The sequence below is a fragment of the Microcebus murinus genome, chromosome 14 (assembly GCF_040939455.1).
Source record: "Microcebus murinus isolate Inina chromosome 14, M.murinus_Inina_mat1.0, whole genome shotgun sequence".
NCBI classification, from domain to species: Eukaryota; Metazoa; Chordata; class Mammalia; order Primates; family Cheirogaleidae; genus Microcebus; species Microcebus murinus.
This window is the reverse complement of record NC_134117.1, coordinates 28,477,036-28,497,227: the sequence shown is the minus strand read 5'-3', so window position 1 is coordinate 28,497,227 and position 20,192 is coordinate 28,477,036. Positions and strand designations below refer to the sequence as shown.

At 38.5% G+C, this 20,192-nt stretch overlaps 1 protein-coding gene across 3 annotated transcripts in view; it reads right to left on the bottom strand.

The window, feature by feature from the left end:
* Window positions 1–6,153: 6,153 nt before the first annotated feature.
* Window positions 6,154–20,192, bottom strand: part of ARHGAP19 (Rho GTPase activating protein 19) — a 59,955-nt gene continuing 45,916 nt past the window's right edge. For all 3 annotated transcript variants that reach the window (XM_076009898.1, XM_076009896.1, XM_076009897.1), the window contains exons 8-12: window positions 19,450–19,641; window positions 16,697–16,795; window positions 13,119–13,229; window positions 12,501–12,579; window positions 6,154–8,426 (exon numbers count right to left, since the gene is read on the bottom strand). In XM_076009898.1, coding sequence (XP_075866013.1) covers window positions 8,416–8,426; window positions 12,501–12,579; window positions 13,119–13,229; window positions 16,697–16,795; window positions 19,450–19,641 — 492 coding nt within the window. In that variant the 3' untranslated portion in view covers window positions 6,154–8,415. The remainder of the gene's footprint in view (window positions 8,427–12,500; window positions 12,580–13,118; window positions 13,230–16,696; window positions 16,796–19,449; window positions 19,642–20,192) is intronic.

Below are 20,192 nucleotides of genomic sequence, written 5' to 3'. Positions count from 1 at the left end.
AAGACCAGGTGTTTCCACCGTGACAGTTTTCACAGTCCTAAGAAGAAAACCTTCTACCCTTCCTTAACACATGTATGGAAATGAGCAGAGTTCAAGGCTGTAGTGTGCTATGATCATGCCTATGAATAGCCACTGCACTCCAGCCTCCAGCCTGGGCAACATATTGAGACCACATCCAAAAAAAAGAAAGGAAGAAATGAACAGAATATTGAAACTCTATCAGAGGAAGGACCTCTGCTTTTTTCCTGCTTACAGTGTGCTGAGTTGCTTTTCTTCTCAAATGATGCAATCTGACAGGGCACCAGCTTCCTGTTTGAGGGTTATTTTTTATGCCTATGGATGCTTAGATTTGTGATTCATTCTTTATAATTATATATAATGCTTAGAATATATCCATGTATATCATATTAACATTTTTACTTTGAGGACTATTATTTTCCTCTCTGAGCCATTGCCAGTGGACATAGATCATGAAAATATGATAAATGCAACAATCTTAAGCACAACCTTAAATTTTCAATTGCCATGGCCATGAGTCAAGAGAGCCCCAGCTGTGTCCATGTGGAAAAGTGACATTCCCCCCAAAGTTGGTACATACATGAATCCCTGGAATACGTACAGTTGACCCTTGAACAAGATGGGTTTGAACTGCACAGGTCCACTTATACCTGGATTTTCTTCAGCCTCTGCCACTCCTGAGACAGCAAGACCAACCAGCCCCTCCTCTTCCTCTGCCTTCTCAATGTGAAGATGACAAAGATGAAAACCTTTATGATTTCACTTAATGAATGGGAATATTCTTTTCTTCCTTATGATTTTCTTTTCTTCTTTTTAAGAGACAGGATATCTCACTTTGTCACCTGTCACCCGGGGTGGAATACAGTGGCACAATCATAGCTCACTTTAACCTCAAACTCCTGGGCTCAGATGTCCTCCAACCTCTGCCTCCCACGTAGCCAGGACCACAGGCATGCACCACCACACCTGGCTCATTTTTTTCAGAGACCAGTCTCACTATGTTGCCCAGGCTAGTCTCAAACTCCTGGCTTCCCAAAGTGCTAGGATTACAGGTATGAGCCACCACAGCTGGCCATGATTTCTTAATAACATTTTCTTTTTTCTAGCTTTATTGTAAGAATACTGTATATAATACATGTAATATATAAAATAAGTGTTAATCTGTTTATATTATCAGTAAGGCTTCTAGTCAACAGCAAGCTATTAGTTGTTAAGATTTGGGGGAGTCACAAGTTATACATGGATTTTTTACTTCACATGGGTGGGGAACTGGTACCCCAGCCCTCATGTTCTTCTAGGGTCAACTATATACCTTGTTAAACTATAGCCTTTTTATAGCCCACTGGCCCTACTTCCCTGGTTTCCTCACCCCTTGGGCTCACAATTTTTGGACAATCTGTTTCCTTTCCTTTTTGCCCACAGGTATGGTTTAACTGAATTGAGCATTCCTCAATACCAAGGCACTAAAAATAAAAACAACTCATTTCTTGGAATAAAACAGGAAAGCAATGGCACCAATGGCCCCTCCTACTCACACTAATCCTGACTCTTAAGGTAGGAGACTCTCAGATCTGGCCACTGGATGCTGCTGATAAAGCATAAGATAGATAAATTTAATGATCAACTTGAACTACGACTTGGCCATTGCTCGACCCCAATTTTTGTTATTTCTTTTTTTTTTTGACAGAGTCTCACTCTGTCACCTAGGCTAACTGCCTTAGCCTCCCAAATAGCTTGGACTACAGGTACATGCCACATCCAACTAATTTTTTCTTAATATTTATAGAGACAGGGTCTCAGTGTGCTGCCCAGGCTGGTCTCAAACTCCTAACCTCAAGCAAACCTCCCACCTCAGCCCCTCATAGTGATAGGATTACAGGCATGAGCCACCACACCTGGCCCAATTTTTGTTCTTTACTTTTGTTTTTTATGGGGGAAATTAAGAGGCTGGGCTTTAAAGCAGCATATAAACAAAAATGATATCATCCACCCTGGGTTAAGCATTCTTCCCTATATATCTCTAATTCAGGAACACAGGTAGGACAAAAGGTGGGCAGCCCTGATAGGGGGCAAAGGTGATGGAACTAGCCCAGGAGCAGGGGGAAGACAAAGCGGAAAACTCTTCTCATTTCTCTGTTTTTCTATTTTCCCCTTCCACTGCATTTTGTTTTGTTTTGTTTTGTTTTGTTTTGGAGACAGGGAACAGGGTTTTGTTCTGTCACCCAGGTGTGACAGTGCAGTGGAATGCAGTGACCCAATCATAGCTCACTATAACCTCAAATTCCTGGGGTCAAGCAATCCTGTCTCAGACTCCGAGTAGCTGAGAAAACATGCACGTGCTGCCATAGTCAGCTAATTTGTAAAATTATTTTGTAGAGATGGGGTCTCACCATGTTACCCAGGCTGGTCTGGACTCCTGGTCTCAAGCAATCCTCCCACCTTCACCTCCCAAAGTGCTGGGATTATAGATGTGAGCCACAGCACCAGCCCCCTTTCTACTATTTAATGCACATCTGCTTCTTCAGCCCTTTCTATTAATACAAGTCAATAGCCAATGATTATGTGCTCAGCACTGTACTTGATCTTCCTCCTGTTTTTTAAAATCCTTCTCTCATCCCCTCCACCTTTTCTTTTCTTTGTCATTACCCAGTTTCCCATGTACTAATTTTAAGAGTCTCTCCATGCTTCACTTTCAAGGAACAGATCTGGCTCCTTTCTTCATAGTAAATAATATGAGTTGGTGCTAGGTGGGGGGTGAGGGAGAGAGGGACAGTTCTGAAAAGCACCTAAGGAGCTAATATGGCAAAAGAGGAGTGCACAGGTAGGTGACAGAGTAAGGACAACTGCAGGGTTTTTATTTCTATTCAAGATTTAAATAACTCCTTTGTTATCAAAATAACTATGTCAGCTTCAATAACCTGCTGATTATAAAATATATCCTTGGCAGAGAGAGAGAGAATTGACGTTTAATGAATAACTGCCATCTGCCAGCACTGTGTAAGGCTAGTGGTTCTCAGTTATTTAGTAGTCAAGAACTCCTCTGAGAATCCTGTGAGAGCTATAAAATTTCTCCCCTAGAAAAATGCAAATGTACACAAAATTTTACATAGAATTACAAGGGCAAACAATTATCCTGAAGCCCAACCACAGAGCCCAGATGAAAACCCTCTGTGCTAGGCCCCAATATCTGTTAACCCATTGAGAGCACAGTATTATTGAGATATCATTATCTCTACATTACAGATAAAGGGATAGAAAGGTTCAGGGACATACCTAAGGTCATATCACATATATAATAAGTAGCTACTATAGAATAAATGTTTGTATTTCCCCAAAATTCATGTTGAAACCTAATCCCCTAATGATGGCATTAGGAAGTAGGGCCTTTGGGGGGTGGTTAGGTCATGAGGGGAGAATCCTCATGAATGGGATTAGTGCCCTTATAAAAGAGGCCTCAGAGAGATCCCTTGTCCCTTCCACCATGTGACGTTACAGGAAGATGGTAGTCTGTGAACGAGGAAGCAAGCCCTCGCCAGAGACCAAACCTGCTGGAGCCTTGATCTTGGACTCCCAGACTCCAGAATTGTGAGAAATAAATTTCTATTGTTTATAAATTACTCAGTCTATGGTATTCTGTTATAGCAGTCCAAATGGACTAAGACAGTGGCAGGAAAAAAAAAACACATTTCAACCAGAGTTGTCTAAAGACTACACCTTCTTGACTCAAGTGAAAATATAAAGCTGTTGGCCGGGCGTGGTGGCTCACGCCTGTAATCCTAGCACTTTGGGAGGCCGAGGCGGGCGGATTGCTCAAGGTCAGGAGTTCGAAACCAGCCTGAGCAAGACCCCGTCTCTACCAAAAATAGAAATAAATTAATTGACCAACTAAAAATATATATACAAAAAAAAAAATTAGCCGGGCATGGTGGCGCATGCCTGTAGTCCCAGCTACTCGGGAGGCTGAGGCAGTAGGATCGCTGAGCCCTGGAGATTGAGGTTGCTGTGAGCCAGGCTGACGCCACGGCACTCACTCTAGCCTGGGCAACAAAGTGAGACTCTGTCTCAAAAAAAAAAAAAAAATATATATATATATATATAAAGCTGTTTTAACTGTTACTGTAACTATCACTCCTTATTTTTAAATGAGGAAATAAAGATTATGTGAGAAACTGAAATCTGTGCAAAGCATTCTAGATTCAGCCACAGGAAATGAAGCAGCTCAGAATCCCAGAGTCTCCAAATCCCACTTCTTATCAGCCAAAAGCCTCCCTCCTCCTGAACCCACCTACCCAGCTGGAAAACAAGGTAAGTAAGAGAAGCCTTTTTTAGAGACCTCACATTCCTCAGAACAAGAGGGAACCTCTCTCTTCTAACAATCCGTCAGTCAAAAGATGAACCAAAAGATCAGTCAAAGCCTATGAATATGAAGCAAAAAAAATTTAATTTCAGAATATTACATGAATATAAAAGAAAGACAACACATATGATTGTTTCTTTACAATTACATATATATAGTCGAATAAGAATAAAAAATTTAAAATGGTGAAATAGTTAAGAAACCCTGTTTCTCTTGTTGAGTTCAGGGATAGTACAAAGGCAACACTTGCTATCAAGAAAGAACCCTGGGGTAAGGGAATGTTTTTCCTGACAGGTTCTCCTGGTCCCCAAACATCTCTGGGGGAGTGTTCAATGGCTCTTTAGCATAGGCTGTGGCCTCACACACTCCAGTTTCCATGGAGATTGGCTATTATGTACTCCACCTCCTCACCAGCCTACCTCTATCAACTCTACACTGGTGGGAAGATCTCAGCATTAGCTGTCTAGGAAAGCTAACATTCTATAGTGAGTTTTGGATTGAATTAATTACCACTGGTTTATAAAGCTTGTGCATCTTAGGAACCCAAATCTTCCCAAAATTCTAGGGCAATCCTGCCAAATGCTCACATCGAGATTTAGATCTAGGTTGTATCTTCAATACAAAGTCTTTAGGATGGAGAAGGGCAGGGATGATGCTCTCTCCTGGGGAAAGGAGTTCCCCATAGAAACGACCTCAGAATGGGAGCCATTAGCTTTAAGCATCTGTGTGAGACCCTGCAGGAAGTAAGGAAGCAGAAAATCTAGAAACATCCATTCCCAAAGATGGCATCCCAGTTATGCATGGTCACACAGCCAGTCACTGTGGCGCACAGTCCCAATGACCACAGGTTCTCTTAGAAGGCAGTATTTTAAATCGTATGCTAACATAGGGTCCTGTGAGGGAAGTTGAACAGAAACACTGCTATTTCAGAGGAGAGAATGGCTCTGCTCTGACACTCTGAGATCCACTGGTTTTCTTATAGGAAAACAAAACCACCACCTCTGGAGCACCCAGTGGTCACCAGTCAACAGCTCTGCAATACCTCATTTCCCAAGGGTGTTCCTTCCTCATTCCTGAATGACTCTGAAGGACATTCAGGGTAAAGAGCATTCCTTTGTGGAGGATCAACTGTGGTTTCAGTTATGATTCATTACCTGTTCTTTTAATGTATTTTGAAACTCAGGTATAATCAATATCTCCTGATCCTCTTTCACTGCTGCAGTAGGGTTTTTCAAATCAGATTCACTCGTCCTGGGCAAAAGTTCACCATTGTAAAAGGTGAGAAACTCCAGTGCATATGGTTGTCACTAATTCAACCAGTGTAGCTCACCAAGTGCAGGTCTGAATCAAGGAGGTGGTCTTTGTTTTTACCTTGAATCCCACTGGCACAAATGCAATGCCACATATTGATACTATATCCAAACCAATTGCAGTTAACCCCCAAGAAGAAATGAAATTTTAAAAGCCACAAGAAGAGGCAGTTCCAAAGAGATTGTTGCAACATGAAAAATAAACATAACAAAGCATATTTTTAAAAATCTTATAGAGTAAAAAAACTTGTTGAATACTGGCTCAAAAATAATACTTGCCCACCAAGTTGGAAGGGAGACAGCATTTCACTGTGGCAAATGATAAAAGGTTTTTGTCTGAGTTTTCCACAAGATTACACAGGATTAAAATAGTTATATATTATAAGGTAGAAGGTTATGCTGCTTACTCCTCAAATTTGGATTCCAACTGGATCATAGCTTCTAAAAGAATAATGACCTACAAAACGCTTAAAGCAAGGGAAATCATATTCAATAAATAAACAAAACACATATACCCAAATACAAACATCAACTGCCCAAAGGGGACCAGCTGTATAAAAGCATGTGAGTGTGATAAACATTCCTCTCACCACTCTCACCCCAGAACACAACCCTTGTTATACTGAGTCCATTCACCGAAAAAGCATCTCCTAAATCTCAGCTACCTCCCTCCAATAAAACCACAAAACTAAGTCAATGACAAGGAGGCATCAGGTCACTGTTCTGCTCTCTCTACTTGATGCCAGCCCATGTTTAACAGACCACACCACCACTCCAGGACACACATTAAACGAATAAAGAAAGGAAGTATTGCGTTAAGGAAGAATACTATTTCAATTTAGTGATACCAAAAGGAATTTCTGATTGAATTACCAATATCTGGTATAAGGAATTTTATTTTTTTCTTAATAAGAAAAAAAGTCAAATAGAAATCTACACAAATGAATTTGCTAATGAGTATTTTTTTTAAGAATGACATAAAACTGCTCTACAGAAAAGGGCTTTTAAGCAGTTTTATACTTCTAACCATCTATTGTTCACAGTCTATCACACTGGAAAGCCAAATTTTACATTTTTCTTCACTATTGCTGTTATAGCAACAAAAGAAACAGAAAGCATGAAGAGAGGGCTGACAGCCAGAAACAAAGCCAAACTCTGCTGCCCCAGTCATCTTTCATTTCAGCAATAATGCAGCATTTTCCATAGTTTAAAAATAGGTCAGCAAGCCATATTTTGCTGGGCAACTGCTTCCCCATAGTGGCCTGACTCAGCTTCACCCCACAGAGTGAGGATGGTTATACAGCTTAATAGAGCCAGGCACAAACCTGAACATTCTCACCTGCCACATGCTGCTCTCTGGGCAGGGACTACTTCGTACTAGATCAAAGCCATGCCATTGCTCACCTCCAACATATGTGAACACACGCCACCCACAAGCTAAAAGCTCCGGCCCCATCTCCATCTCCAAATTACTACCTTTGCCTACTCTGACAAGGAGGGAGATGGTGCAGCAACTACTCCCTGAATATTGGTGATAAGCCACAACTGCTTCCAAATAAGAACATTCTCTCCTTTAAGTCCTGTCAGCCCTGCAGAGATTGCTGCTCACTTCCTTTCCTCTGATTCCAACATGCTCTCAGAAGATAGTATACCCTGAATACTGATCCCTTGGAAGGTACAATACAATGCCACCCATAAAGAAGCATCCTGGGACATAAAAGCAGCCAGCTCCCTCCCATGCACACTCCAGAGCTTCCCACTACATACAAATAATTCAGTAAACCTCTGTTAAGCTGTCAGTGACTTTTCTTGAGTCACAGTGATTTGGCACAAAAGTATTACATTGGCACCAGAGATGTTTTAGTCAAGAGGAAATTGAATGAAGGAAACAAGTTCAGCAACCACACAATTATTTTTGCATCACTGAGAAAAGGGGAAGAAAGGGAGGGATGGACAAGAGAGGGAGGAATGGAAGGAGGAAGGGATAACAGTTTAATAATTGAAATTTGCTAAAATACTATAGCGTTCTGAATTCTTTTTCAATATCTCAGGTCAAATACCCTTCAATCTCAGACCTAAGAAATAATAAAAAATTTCCTGGAAAGGTATAAATTCTCTGGACACGAATAAGTTATTAAGGAATACATCCTCATGAGATAAAGAGCTCAAGGTGAAAGGCATCTAGCTTAGAGTATTTTAAAACAAAGAAATGGCTTTTAAAACAAACAAACAAACAAACAAAAACAACAACCAAATAGCCCCCAACACTGTCAAAACAGATAAAAGCCCAAATTATCCGTGAAAAATAACATCAACCACTATGACTGAGAGTACTTAAAAAAATAAACAAAAACAAAAAAAACTGGCAGTTGAGCACAAATTTCATGTTTTAAAAAAAATGGAATCTACCTAAACACACTAAATGAGCAGTGGAGCCCACCTGGGTTCTGCTCATTTACTGTGCTGTGTAAGCTGGTTGGCTGGTTAGTGGTTTCCCCATAGTAATATTAAATAAGAGAGAGAGAGAGTGCGTGCCTTGCACTCGCTCAGAAGGCACAGCTTGCAATATCATCCAGTGAGTGGGATTAGAGGTATCAGTCAGGTCATGCTATTAGTTGGCTTTCACAATTCCAAATGCAGCAAGCAAACTGCAAGTCCAAACTTTGCTGTAAGTAGTAATAACACCTGAAAATAAAATTCTGGGTGGATGACAGGAGAACTCTGGATCCTTCAGAGGAATCCTATGTGGAAGGAAAAATAAGAGCATTAGACATGTTTTCAAACAGTTCTTTTTGCAAACATCCCACCTAAAAGCTAGAGAATCTACACTTAATATTTTCTTCAAACTGAGGGTTGAAGAGTTTAATTGAGAATTTACGACTCTCTACTAAGTAAACATCACCAGTCTGCTTGATCTAATCTCAGTTCATTAAATCACCTTAATGGCAATAACAGGTTACACTAAGAAAACACATATTTTGTGCAGGGTGCTGCTCCAAGTTCTTTACATACATTTATCTTATTTATGCTCACAATAACCAGTGTATGAGGCAATACTCCTTCTATTTTACAGAGAATGTGCAGGCTATACAAATTAACTTCCCCCAGGATACATAACTATTAAGCAGCAAAACTGAGAATTGAACCCAACTAAGTGAACACAGCTCACGTTCTTACCACCACTACTCCTCTCATCAGTGAATGTTTACTAAATGCCTATTAGACACAGGCACCGTGGAAGGAAGAGAAAAGCAGGGGACAGGAGCCACAAATATACTAAGTCTGACCCCTGTCATCCACAAGAGAAACTAGCTTCAGAAAGAAGATAATACATACAAAGTAAACACATTAAATCATATTAAATGTCAACATTTTAGCAGAGTCAATGAGAGTTCAAAGGAAAAAGTAAATTATATGTGGCTAGGATAGCCAGAGAAAGTTTCAAAGGCAAAGTTGCTGAAAATCATGCCCATTAATAAGTAGGTGCTAAATCAGTTGTTCTCACCTGGAGGTGGTTTTGCTCCCTCCCTGCCCTGGGGGACATTTGGCAATAACAGGAAGCATTTCTGGTTATCAAAACTGGGGGAAGGGTGCTACCACCATCTACTGGGTAGAGGGCCAGGGATGCTGCTAAACATCATACAATGCACAAGGCAGCTCCCCACAAAAAGAATTATCTGACCCAAAATGTCAATAGTGTGCAGAGGCTGAGAAACACTGTGCTAAATAAAAGTCTTTGTGGATTATGCTATTGATAATTATAACAAAATTACATTCTCTTCTTCAAAGAATATTTGTTACTTTTATTATAAACATTACTATCAAAAAAAAATCAAGAGTTGTATATTCATTGTTGTGTAAAAGAAATACATGGCAAGCATCTGAATCTGTGGGCTTGCAGACTGGCAGGGAGTTAAGACCTAGAGCTGATAGTTTGGGAGTAGTTATCATACAGAGAACAGAACTGAGCTGTGGAAGTAAATCAAGTTGCTAAAAGAGGGGAAAAGAAAGCAGAGAAGGGGAGAGAATTAAAGATAGAGCTTTGAAAAAAAAAAAAAAAGTAGAGGGATAGGTAGACAACAGTAAGCCACTCAAGATATGGAAAAGAATTAAAGAGGAAGGAGAAGAAGAAGAATAACGTAGCATCATGATACCAAGGAAGGCGTTTCGGAATAGAGGAAGTAATCAGGAAGATAGTAAAGTGAAAACGCTATTGCCTGATCCAAAGGTCATTCATTACCTGTGAGCCTCTACTTTTCTGAACCACTAACATGCTTGAGAATCTAATAAAAACTATCTATTCTCTTTCTCAAAAAAATGCACATATGCACCTATATAAAAGATTTCAACAACAATACCAGTAACTTTATTAGACCCTTTAGGAAGTCCACAGATAACAGGTCAAGAATCCCTACTCTAAAATTTCTTGGTGAAATATTAAACTAGCTTTTTAAAATTTTATTTCTTTCCAAAGTAAAGTTGTCAATATAGAAAGAGGTTTTATTTCCTGATTATCTTCAGAAATGAAAGCAACAAAAGCTATAATTGATACAAAGCAATGTCGCCTTCAAAAGTAACTATGCTCAGTTTTGACTCTTGGATATATAGATAGAAATATTTAGATACAAATAACCCAAACACTGATCTTGCCTCAATCAGACAGCCCAGCCTGGAAGTCAGAAGCAACGAGGAAACAAATAGCAGTTCAGATAATTCAGTCAAGAATAAGTAAGAGGGCCGGGCGTGGTGGCTCACGCTTGTAATCCTAGCACTCTGGGAGGCCGAGGCAGGCGGATTGCTCAAGGTCAGGAGTTCAAAACCAGCCTGAGCGAGACCCTGTCTCTACTATAAAAATAGAAAGGAATTAATTGGCCAACTAATATATATATATATATATATGAAAAATGAGCCGGGCATGGTGGTGCATGCCTGTAGTCCCAGCTACTAGGGAGGCTGAGGCAGGAGGATTGCTTGAGCCCAGGAGTTTGAGGTTGCTGTGAGCTAGACTGACGCCACGGCACTCACTCTAGCCTGGGCAACAAAGCAAGACTCTGTCTCAAAAAAAAAAAAAAAAAAAAAAAAAAAAAAAAAAAAAGAATAAGTAAGAAAACTATACTGAAATCTGATTTTCTAGAAAAATTTATCCTTAAAGATTTGGGCTTTTGTTCTTTTTATATTGTTGATGTCTCACATAGTAAATATGCTCACGTCTCAGTGGTAAAACAATCATGTCAAACCAGAGATCACTTCATCTGCCACACAAGCCTTAATAACAAGACCAAGTCTCATCCAGTTTTCTTTAGTAACAACTATTACCACTTGTTAAAGCTTTAACAATTACAACGTGCTGCTATTATTTCAATTGAACCTCATGAAATAGATGCAACTTTTATCCTCATTTTTAGAGGAGAAAACTTATGTTAAGAGAGAATGAGGGCTGGGCGAGGTGGCTCACGCCTGTAATCCTAGCACTCTGGGAGGCCGAGGCGGGCAGATTGCTCGAGGTCAGGAGTTCAAAACCAGTCTGAGCAAGAGTGAGACCCCATCTCTACTATAAATAGAAAGAAATTAATGGCCAACTAATATATATAGAAAAAATTAGCCGAACATGGTGACGCATGCCTGTAGTCCCAGCTACTCCGGAGGCTGAGGCAGCAGGATTGCTTGAGCTCAGGAGATTGAGGTTGCTGTGAGCTAGGGTGATGCCACGGCACTCACTCTAGCCTAGGCAACAAAGCAAGACTGTCAAAAAAAAAAAGAAAGGAAAGAAAGGAAAGAAAGAAAGGGGGGGGAAGAGAAAAGAAAGAAAAGAAAGAAAGAAAAGAAAAGAAAAGAAAAGAAAAGAAAAGAAAAGAAAAGAAAAGAAAAGAAAAGAAAAGAAAAGAAAAGAAAAGAAAAGAAAGAAAGAGAAAAAGAGAGAAAGAGAGAGAGAGAAAGCAAGCAAGCAAGCAAGCAAGCAAGCAAGCAAGCAGTTTTCCTGCGTGGAGGAAAGCACATCAGCCTTTTACCACAAAAGTCTGGGACAATCAGCAGCTCTGGCATTAAATAATCCTGTTTTGATATGATTTCTAGGCTCCTTCAGCATGAGCTGAAAGCTCCACTAATTAAGGCTAGTCTACAAAGAAAAGGAACATAAAACTATTCCAAAAGCATACTCTCAGCACCACTGTACTTGGTTTCACAAATTAGTTTACACTTGTTTTTAATCTGCTTTTAAAAGGATGGGGGGGGGGTGTTTTTTGTTTTGTTTTGTTTCTGAGACAAGGTTGCCTGGGCTGGAGTGCAGTTGTCATCATAGCTCACTGCAACCTCAAATCCCTGGGCTCACAGGATCCTCCCACTTCAGCCTCTCAAGTAGTTGGGACTACAAGAACACTCCACACCCAGCTAATTTTTCTATTTTTTTGTTGAGAGAGAGAGTCTTGCTATGTTGCTCAGGCTGGTCTCAAACTCCTGGCCTTAAATGATCCTCTCACTTTGGTTTCCCAAAGTGTTAGGACTACAGGCGTGAGCCACCACATCCAGCCATTTAACAAGTATTCTTAGGATATTTTACCCAAGTATCTTGTCTGTCCAAGAACGTAGGGCCTGTGGGGTCTGCATTCACAGCTCTATCCCTCAGTACCTGGAACAGTGCTGAGTGGATGCTCAATAACCACCTGGTGAACGAATTCAAGGCAAGGGCTTGGCCTTGTAATTTTATATCATTTCTGACTATAATTATACTGCATTGGGAATTCGAAAACTGCTACTGACTGACTAGATGCAGAAAGAAAGTGCATTCAATAAGAACAGAGAATAAGCACAATTAGTACCTTTTTTCCCCTCTTTCTTCCCCTCAGACCATTTCAATCTTGTTGGCGTAGTCATGATAGCTGGAGAGCCAGAAAATAACTGTAATAAAAAAATGGGACAGTGGCTTAAATGTTCTAATGGCATTCCTATTGATAGACTTTACTAACAAAAGAATTGTTTACCTGATCAATTTTAACATAAAGAGTTTTACCGAGACTGACATATTTATATCTCATTAATTTTAACTGAGTAACTACTAGCTTAATGAAGTAGGCATGCCTGGGATATCTTGAAGGACTACTCCACAGGTAATGCAGAGCCAAGGAGGCCTGGCCCAAATGTCACCTGGCCTGTGGAGCCTCCCAGTAAAAATTAGCCACTCTCTCCAAGACTTGTTTATGGAGCTATTGTACTGTATTGGTCACCTGTTTGTGACTAGCTATATCCCTCTTGAACTCAAAATGTGGAATGAATCAATGAAAACCTACAGAAAGGAGGTAGCATAGATGGAAGGACTGAGAAAAAGGCATTTGAATGGCCCAAAAAAACACAGTAAAATAGGTGACAGTATATAAATTTCCCTCTTCTCTAAACAAATGTACATATACAGAGACAAAATCCAAAGAACAGTATCTTACTAAGTTCATATTTTCTTTGCTGGCTCTCTTCAATTCACCGATGGCCACAGATTCTGGGGTAGAATACTTGTTTTTCTTTTCTGACATCATCTGATTTCCCAAGACCTTCCGCTAATTTAGAAACAGAAAATATTTGATTTATAAACATCTATTTGATCTACATTACAGCTACATGGCCTTCAAAATTACAATTTCTTTAGATTAAAGAAAAAAAAAAACAAAAACTCAGCATTCTGATAAATTCTCTATGGACCCTCCCAGGCTATCTTATTCAAGAGAGGCCAAAGCGATTACCAAAAACACGAGAAATCATTGCCTTCAAGTGATCACTTTTCCTAATTTAAAGGGCTAATATGTTAGGAGCAACTTTATAGTTGATTTAAACAGGCTAATATAGGCCAATTACAGTATACCTCTGAGACCATAAACGAAATACCAGTTACTTACCAGTATAATTTTTTTTCCCATAGATGTGTTGTCTGTGGCAGCTGTTTAAAAAGTCCCTTCCTCCCTCCCCACTAAGGAATACTTAGGCTGAGTCTACTCTAAGACTTTGTTTGCCTGTCATTTCCTCACATTGGATTGGAAAATTTGAAGAAATTCTATAAGAATTCCTAATATAGCCACAAGAAAGTATAGGCCTTATTAAGAGGGTCACATGACTATACTGACATTCAAAGCAAGACTAAAAGCCCTTTCTTCTCTGAACAGCTTAGAAGCTGATGTAACCTACTGCAACAGCTGACAGTGACAATGCTATCATCATTGGAGAAATCTTCCCCCTTTTGCCCCTAAGAGAATAAATTTGAATTCCAAAAAAGGAACATACCAAAACCAGAACATTAAACTCTACATTATAAATATCAGCAGCAATACTCAGAACATTCTGATGCAATACATTATTTACGCGAGGAGAGTTCTGGAAGAAAAGAGTCTAGCCAAAAAAGGAATCAAGGCAGGATAGATTGTCAATTTTACCTTAATAAAGCTGGGGAAAAAATTAATTTAAAAAATTTTTGTTTAATTTTTTAAAAAGCAGAACAGAAATCAAATAGCTAAACCACAGACATGCTGGAAAAATAAGACCAGTACATCTTCCTTTTGGAAGTTAGGTAGGTACAGTACCACCTCAGAGTAAGCTGAAATGGGGATTCTAGGAACCACAGGACTGGTTGTAAAACTTCCAATGAATTTTTAAAAAGACATTTGATTACTCCGTGCAGAACAACTGAGGAAAAACCTACATCTATTATTAACTCAAAAATCTGTTTATAATGAAAACACAACACCCCTCTGTTATATAAAATTTGCAAAACAATTGTGTTTAAAATTGTTATTCTAAAATGTTTTGTCCTGATAAAATGATAAGCTGTTTTATAAACACTAAAGTTCTAAATTCTCTTAGTAAAGAAGTAGGCAGCTGCCAAGAAGATACTATATATTTACATTTCAAGAACAATTAGCAATACACCTAAAGCCAACTGCAAGAAAACAGCTCACAAACACAGAAAACTATCCCCATTTAACTTCAGTTAAAAAAGACACTACTGTTTTGTGCATCTCAGTGAAAAAAAAAAAAAAAAAAAAAAGACATTTATTTGACTATCACAAAGAGAAACACTTATTTGACTATAACTTATCTGTTTATCAATCATCTCTATGACAGGGAAGTCAGAGGGAATGACAGTCTTTTCCAATTGAGAAGAAAAAAAGAGGATAAACTAAGGATGTTCACTTCACCAGCCATATCTAAGAAGGTGAATGTACTTCTCAGTTTCTTATTTGACTATAACTTTTCTGATTATCAACCATCTCTATAACAGGGAAGTCAGAGAGAATGACAAGATTTTTCCAATTAAAAAGAAAAAAAGAGGATGTTAACTTCACCAACCTTATCTAAGCAGGTCAATGTACTTCTCAGTTTCTAGCAAAGGGATTTTTTTAAGTATGATAAAAATATACATAAAATTTACCATTTTAACTGTTTTAAATGGTACAGTTCAATGGCATTAACCACTTCGGTACCACGCTCACCGGCCGTGAAACCTTGCCCACAACCGGCACTCATAGTCCGCACGATAGTTGGTGCTGTGCATCGACGACGAATCCGTTTTGCTCTTGTGTGATGAGGAAAGCTTTAAAGCACTGAAAGCTTGCTTTACTTTACAGGCAGCTTTACTTGTAATGTAAATCAGAATAGGTAACATATACATATATGTTTTCATTACGTTATTTTTAAATGTTCACAATTTTATTTTGATAAATGAAAAATTAGAAAAGTCGTATCACAGCTGTCGGCTAAAGTCGACGCTCAGTTGTGCGCCTTCATATCACAGCTGTCAGCTAAAGTCGCTGTGTGCATTCATCTGTGGATGTCAACTATAGTCAATGCTTGGCTGTGCAGTTCATCTGTGGCTATCGATTATAGTCAACGTTGGTACCGAAGTGGTTAAGTACATTCACAATACTGTGCAACCACCACCATTATCCATCTCCAGAACTTTTTTAGCCTTCCTAACCACATGTATGATTTGCAAATATTTTCTTCCATTCCATGGGTTGCCTTTTCACTCTATTGAGAGCTAAGGAAATTTTGATGTCAAGCGAGCCTAATGTCCCAGAGCCTATTGGTCCTAGCAGATCAGGATTGATAGTGAATTCTATACAGCTATAAACTATAACTAGGACCAAAATTAGAGTTACATGAATTTGTAAATACTAATAGCTACACCTTAAAGAAAAAAAAAATTGCAAGGTATTTATTTTTTAGGGTAAAAATTTTAAATTTTAAGCAAAGGGCTCCTGAAAGTTGCTGGATTTATATATCTTAATAAAGGTAAAACAATTTTAGAAAGAAAAATAGTGTAACACAGAATAGTGCTAATCTCTAAGTTAACCAGAAATTTGCCTCAGTTTACACATGGAAATTTGAACCCCATAATCAAGTTATCTACTGCCACCTGACGGCAATATTCCTTAACTACAAGTAAAAATCACCTGTAAAGACTTACAAATTGAATCTGCAAACAGTGATAGCAGCAACAGCTCAGAAGTATATTTTGTATTTGTTTAAAAAAAAAAAAAAGACTTTTAATGAATTTGATACAAAGGAAGAGAATCCTACAACTATTATAAAGTTTAAGCTTACAAACCTTTTAGGTACCAAAGCTCACTAGCCTATTAGAAAATCCATTTTTTCTAACAATTCCCCTGGTCTCTCTCAACTTCCTTACTTCTCCATAGGTTTAGTAAATTGTGTAAATAAGTGTATAGCCTGAAGTAGGTCAGGAAGCAAAAAAGACTTTTTCCACTGCTCAGGAATGAAGACTCTGTCCTCAGTCCCAGAAAAGACCTTTATTTCTTTTATATCTCACTTCTCCATTGAGCCCCTTCTCTGATTTAAAACACAGCAAAAAGCTTTAAAAAATAAAAGTTTTCCATATCCTATCTATGCCCTCTTACAAATTAACCCTTTATAGGATTCCAAAGAATTGGAGAAAACTGTTTAGCCATAAGAAAAATCAGACTATTAAACTTCCTCACAGTCAATGCTGAAAACCACAGCACAGCATACCTACCTTGATAAGCCCACTGAAGGAGCGTGAACGGGCCCTCTTCTGTACTCGGGGGGTGGAAGGTTCTCGCCCTGGTGTTTGGGTCAAAGACTGCTTATTAAACTAAAAGAAAACATAGAGGACATTTTATTAATATTCTCCCAGGAGGAGAATTTGTGACAATCAATAGCTACGTGTAAATACCCAGAAGAGTCCAGGAATAAGTGAGTCTGTGTATATATGGACTAGGAGGCCAACAAACAAATCACAAAGGCAGAAATGATGGTACCAAAAAGAAGTCTAATTTTATTAAATTGCTCTGAAGGGTCCAGGACTTCACATTCCTTGAATATGGAATTATTATCCCTATTTTACAGACAAGGAAACAGAGACTTGGAGAGCTCATGGAATTTGCCCAAGACCTCCTGCTGGTAATCAAGATTATTTTGCATAAATATCTTGGACATAGAAAATTACTGGCACAACCTAAAACAGTCCTTAATTTAACATAAATTGCAAACAGAATTTTTTAAAAGTTGTTAAAACTCTTTAAATGGATATCTATCATGACTGTCTGCCAGCACTATCATCAGAGGAAATACATCAGAATGTGGATTTGTCAATGTTATCCACATCAGCTTTCCACGTGGAGGTGTCTAAAGTAGAAAAAGGGAAGACACCCAGGCATTGTATACTCTTATTCAATGCTTTGATTAGCCACTCATTACCCCACTTAAAAAATAATAATATATCCTAGGGCTGTCATACAAAATGAAAAAACAGCAACAAAATAATAATATAGTACTTAATTCTTCTACTCTTCTGCCTCTTCTAACTATATTTTTAAATTTTCTGAATTGTAAATTTGTATATTTTTATCAGTTCAGGTTCTAGAGGTTAAAAATGACCTTTTTATATACAAATACCAAGAGGTTCTCAAAGTTAATTATCTCAGCAGACAGAAAATTTAGTCACCTCTAAAGAGCTCAGCTAGTAAGTATCACCTCTGAACACATTGGGACGAGTAAAAACCTATCACTCCTAATAACACTGGTAAGGGTGCAATAAGGTAGGTTTTCTCATATCCAGCTGTGGGGAGTGTTAATTGGCAAAATGTTCTGGGAAGCTATTTAGCAATGTGTATTCAGATTTTTAAAAATGCATATTAAAAAGTATACACCAAAAACAAAATAAAATGAAAAAAAATGTACACACCACCTACAAAGTGCTCTTACCACCCCCCATAATTGAATTAGAAGCAAATCAAGCCTCTATAAATAAATCTAACTACTAGTTAATATAATAGCAAGTACAGAGGACTGAGGAACATGCTAAATAATATCACAGGGATACAATCAATAAATCCAGACTGTGGGAAACAATTTAGTTTCTACCACAAATAAAATTCAAATAGAGCCATGCACTGCATAACAACATTTTGGTCAATGATGAACTACATATATGACAGTGGTCCTGTAAGATTACAATGAAGCTGAAAAACAGCAGTATTTAAAATGTATGCAAGGAGTTTGCAAGCATGCATGAGAAAATGTTAATGTTATAATGTTTAGTGAAAAAGGAAGAAATAAAATTTTAAAAGTATATGGTATGATCATAACTATGTGAAAGTATATCCACAGGACAAAGACTGAAAGAAATGCCTAAAATGTAAACACTAACAGGATGAGTGATTTATTTTCTTCATCTCTATAATTTCCTGTTTTTCTAAAAAATCCAAAATAATGTTTTTCCTTTGTATTATCTTTAACCCTAAGTGTTCTTGTTGAAAGAAGTCATACTTGTCCTACATGAAACTGCTATTTTAGTTTCTATCAAGAATTAAATCACTAGACTGCTTTGAATCTGCAACATTACTCAGCCAGCACCCTATAAAATTCTAGTCATAGCGTAATTTACTAGATCTCAAAGTAACTTCAAAGAGAGTGACAGAAAACTTCTCTTAGTTGTTTACACCTGGCCCTATGCTTGACATTAGGTATAAAATAAATAAATAAAAACTTCCCCAAAAAAGTCCCAGTTGAATAAGAGGCTTATTCTGCCTGTTTAGCTAAAATTCAAGCGGTATTGAGACAAAATAAATTTCCTGAGACAGAAACTACCCAAGTCATCAGGATTTATTCAAACCACACTTTGAGTCCCAAAATGGCAAATGAAAGACCTAATTTTGTTCCCACAGCTCCTAAATAAACAAACTGAGCCACTAGAATTCCTACTTTCTAGTATCAGAGTAAGACCTTTTTTTATCATGTTTTCTAGCCATAAACAACTCCATTAGTAAGAGTTACCATTTATGCCCTGCGGTGCAAGCCACTCTACATAGATTATCTCTAATCTTTACAACCATGAAAGATGAACATTACTATTACCATTTTACAAACAATAAAAGTGAAATTCAGAAAGTTATTTGCCAAGAAAATCTAAAGGGTTTAAACTTTGGAACAATATAACTACTGGTCCTCTCTCAGCAAATTTGATACATGACTATAATTACAGACACTCTAACCACACTTGGGTCCTCCTGTTTAACTATAGAAATCCAAGAGCCTGCACTCCTTTCTCTAGTGGGGCAGTAGCGCAGATATCGCCATTGAGATTCCAGAGACAAGCTTGCTTCCTTGGCTGAGCCAAAGTTTGGCCCAATGAGGGTCCCAAATTAAATGAGGTTCAATACAAGTAGAGGAACAATATTCCCTACTGATTCTACAACCATGATCACATGCCTAAAGCCCCATCATTATTTCCCTGCCATCAGGCACCTGTCTGATAAGCTGTTTCTTCTTTGCTGACTCTGGCATATTGTGAACATGCTGGAACAGCTCTCTCAGTGCCTCCTCCGTACGCTGCTGGGTCTCCTCCTGATGACAGCAGGAATCTACCTGGCTCTGTGTCTGAGATTTTGTCAGATGGAAGGACTTAGTGTGACATGAAGCTGTCAGATCAAGGTCATCCTGAAGAAAATTTAAAAGAAAAGAGAATTCATGTATGCGCAGGCTTTGTTTTTGGGTTCCCACAAAAACCTGGAACAAAAAAGGGGGGAGTGAGGATACAGTATATTCCTATACCCAGGAACAAAAAAAAAAATCTTAACAATTTTATCAGATACAGAAGAACGTATTACTATAGTTTATTAATAGCACACTCCCATGACCTGCCCAGAGAACCTAAAGGCATTTGAAATATTGCCACAAAGAGTTATATTTGTATAAGGATTCAGTTTTCAAGGCATCTTTTTTTTTTTTTTTTTTTTTTTTTTTTTTTTTTTGAGACAGAGTCTCACTTTGTTGCCCAGGCTAGAGTGAGTGCCGTGGCGTCAGCCTGGCTCACAGCAACCTCAATCTCCTGGGCTCAGCGATCCTACTGCCTCAGCCTCCCGAGTAGCTGGGACTACAGGCATGCGCCACCATGCCCGGCTAATTTTTTTGTATATATATTTTTAGTTGGTCAATTAATTTCTTTCTATTTTTGGTAGAGACGGGGTCTCACTCAGGCTGGTTTCGAA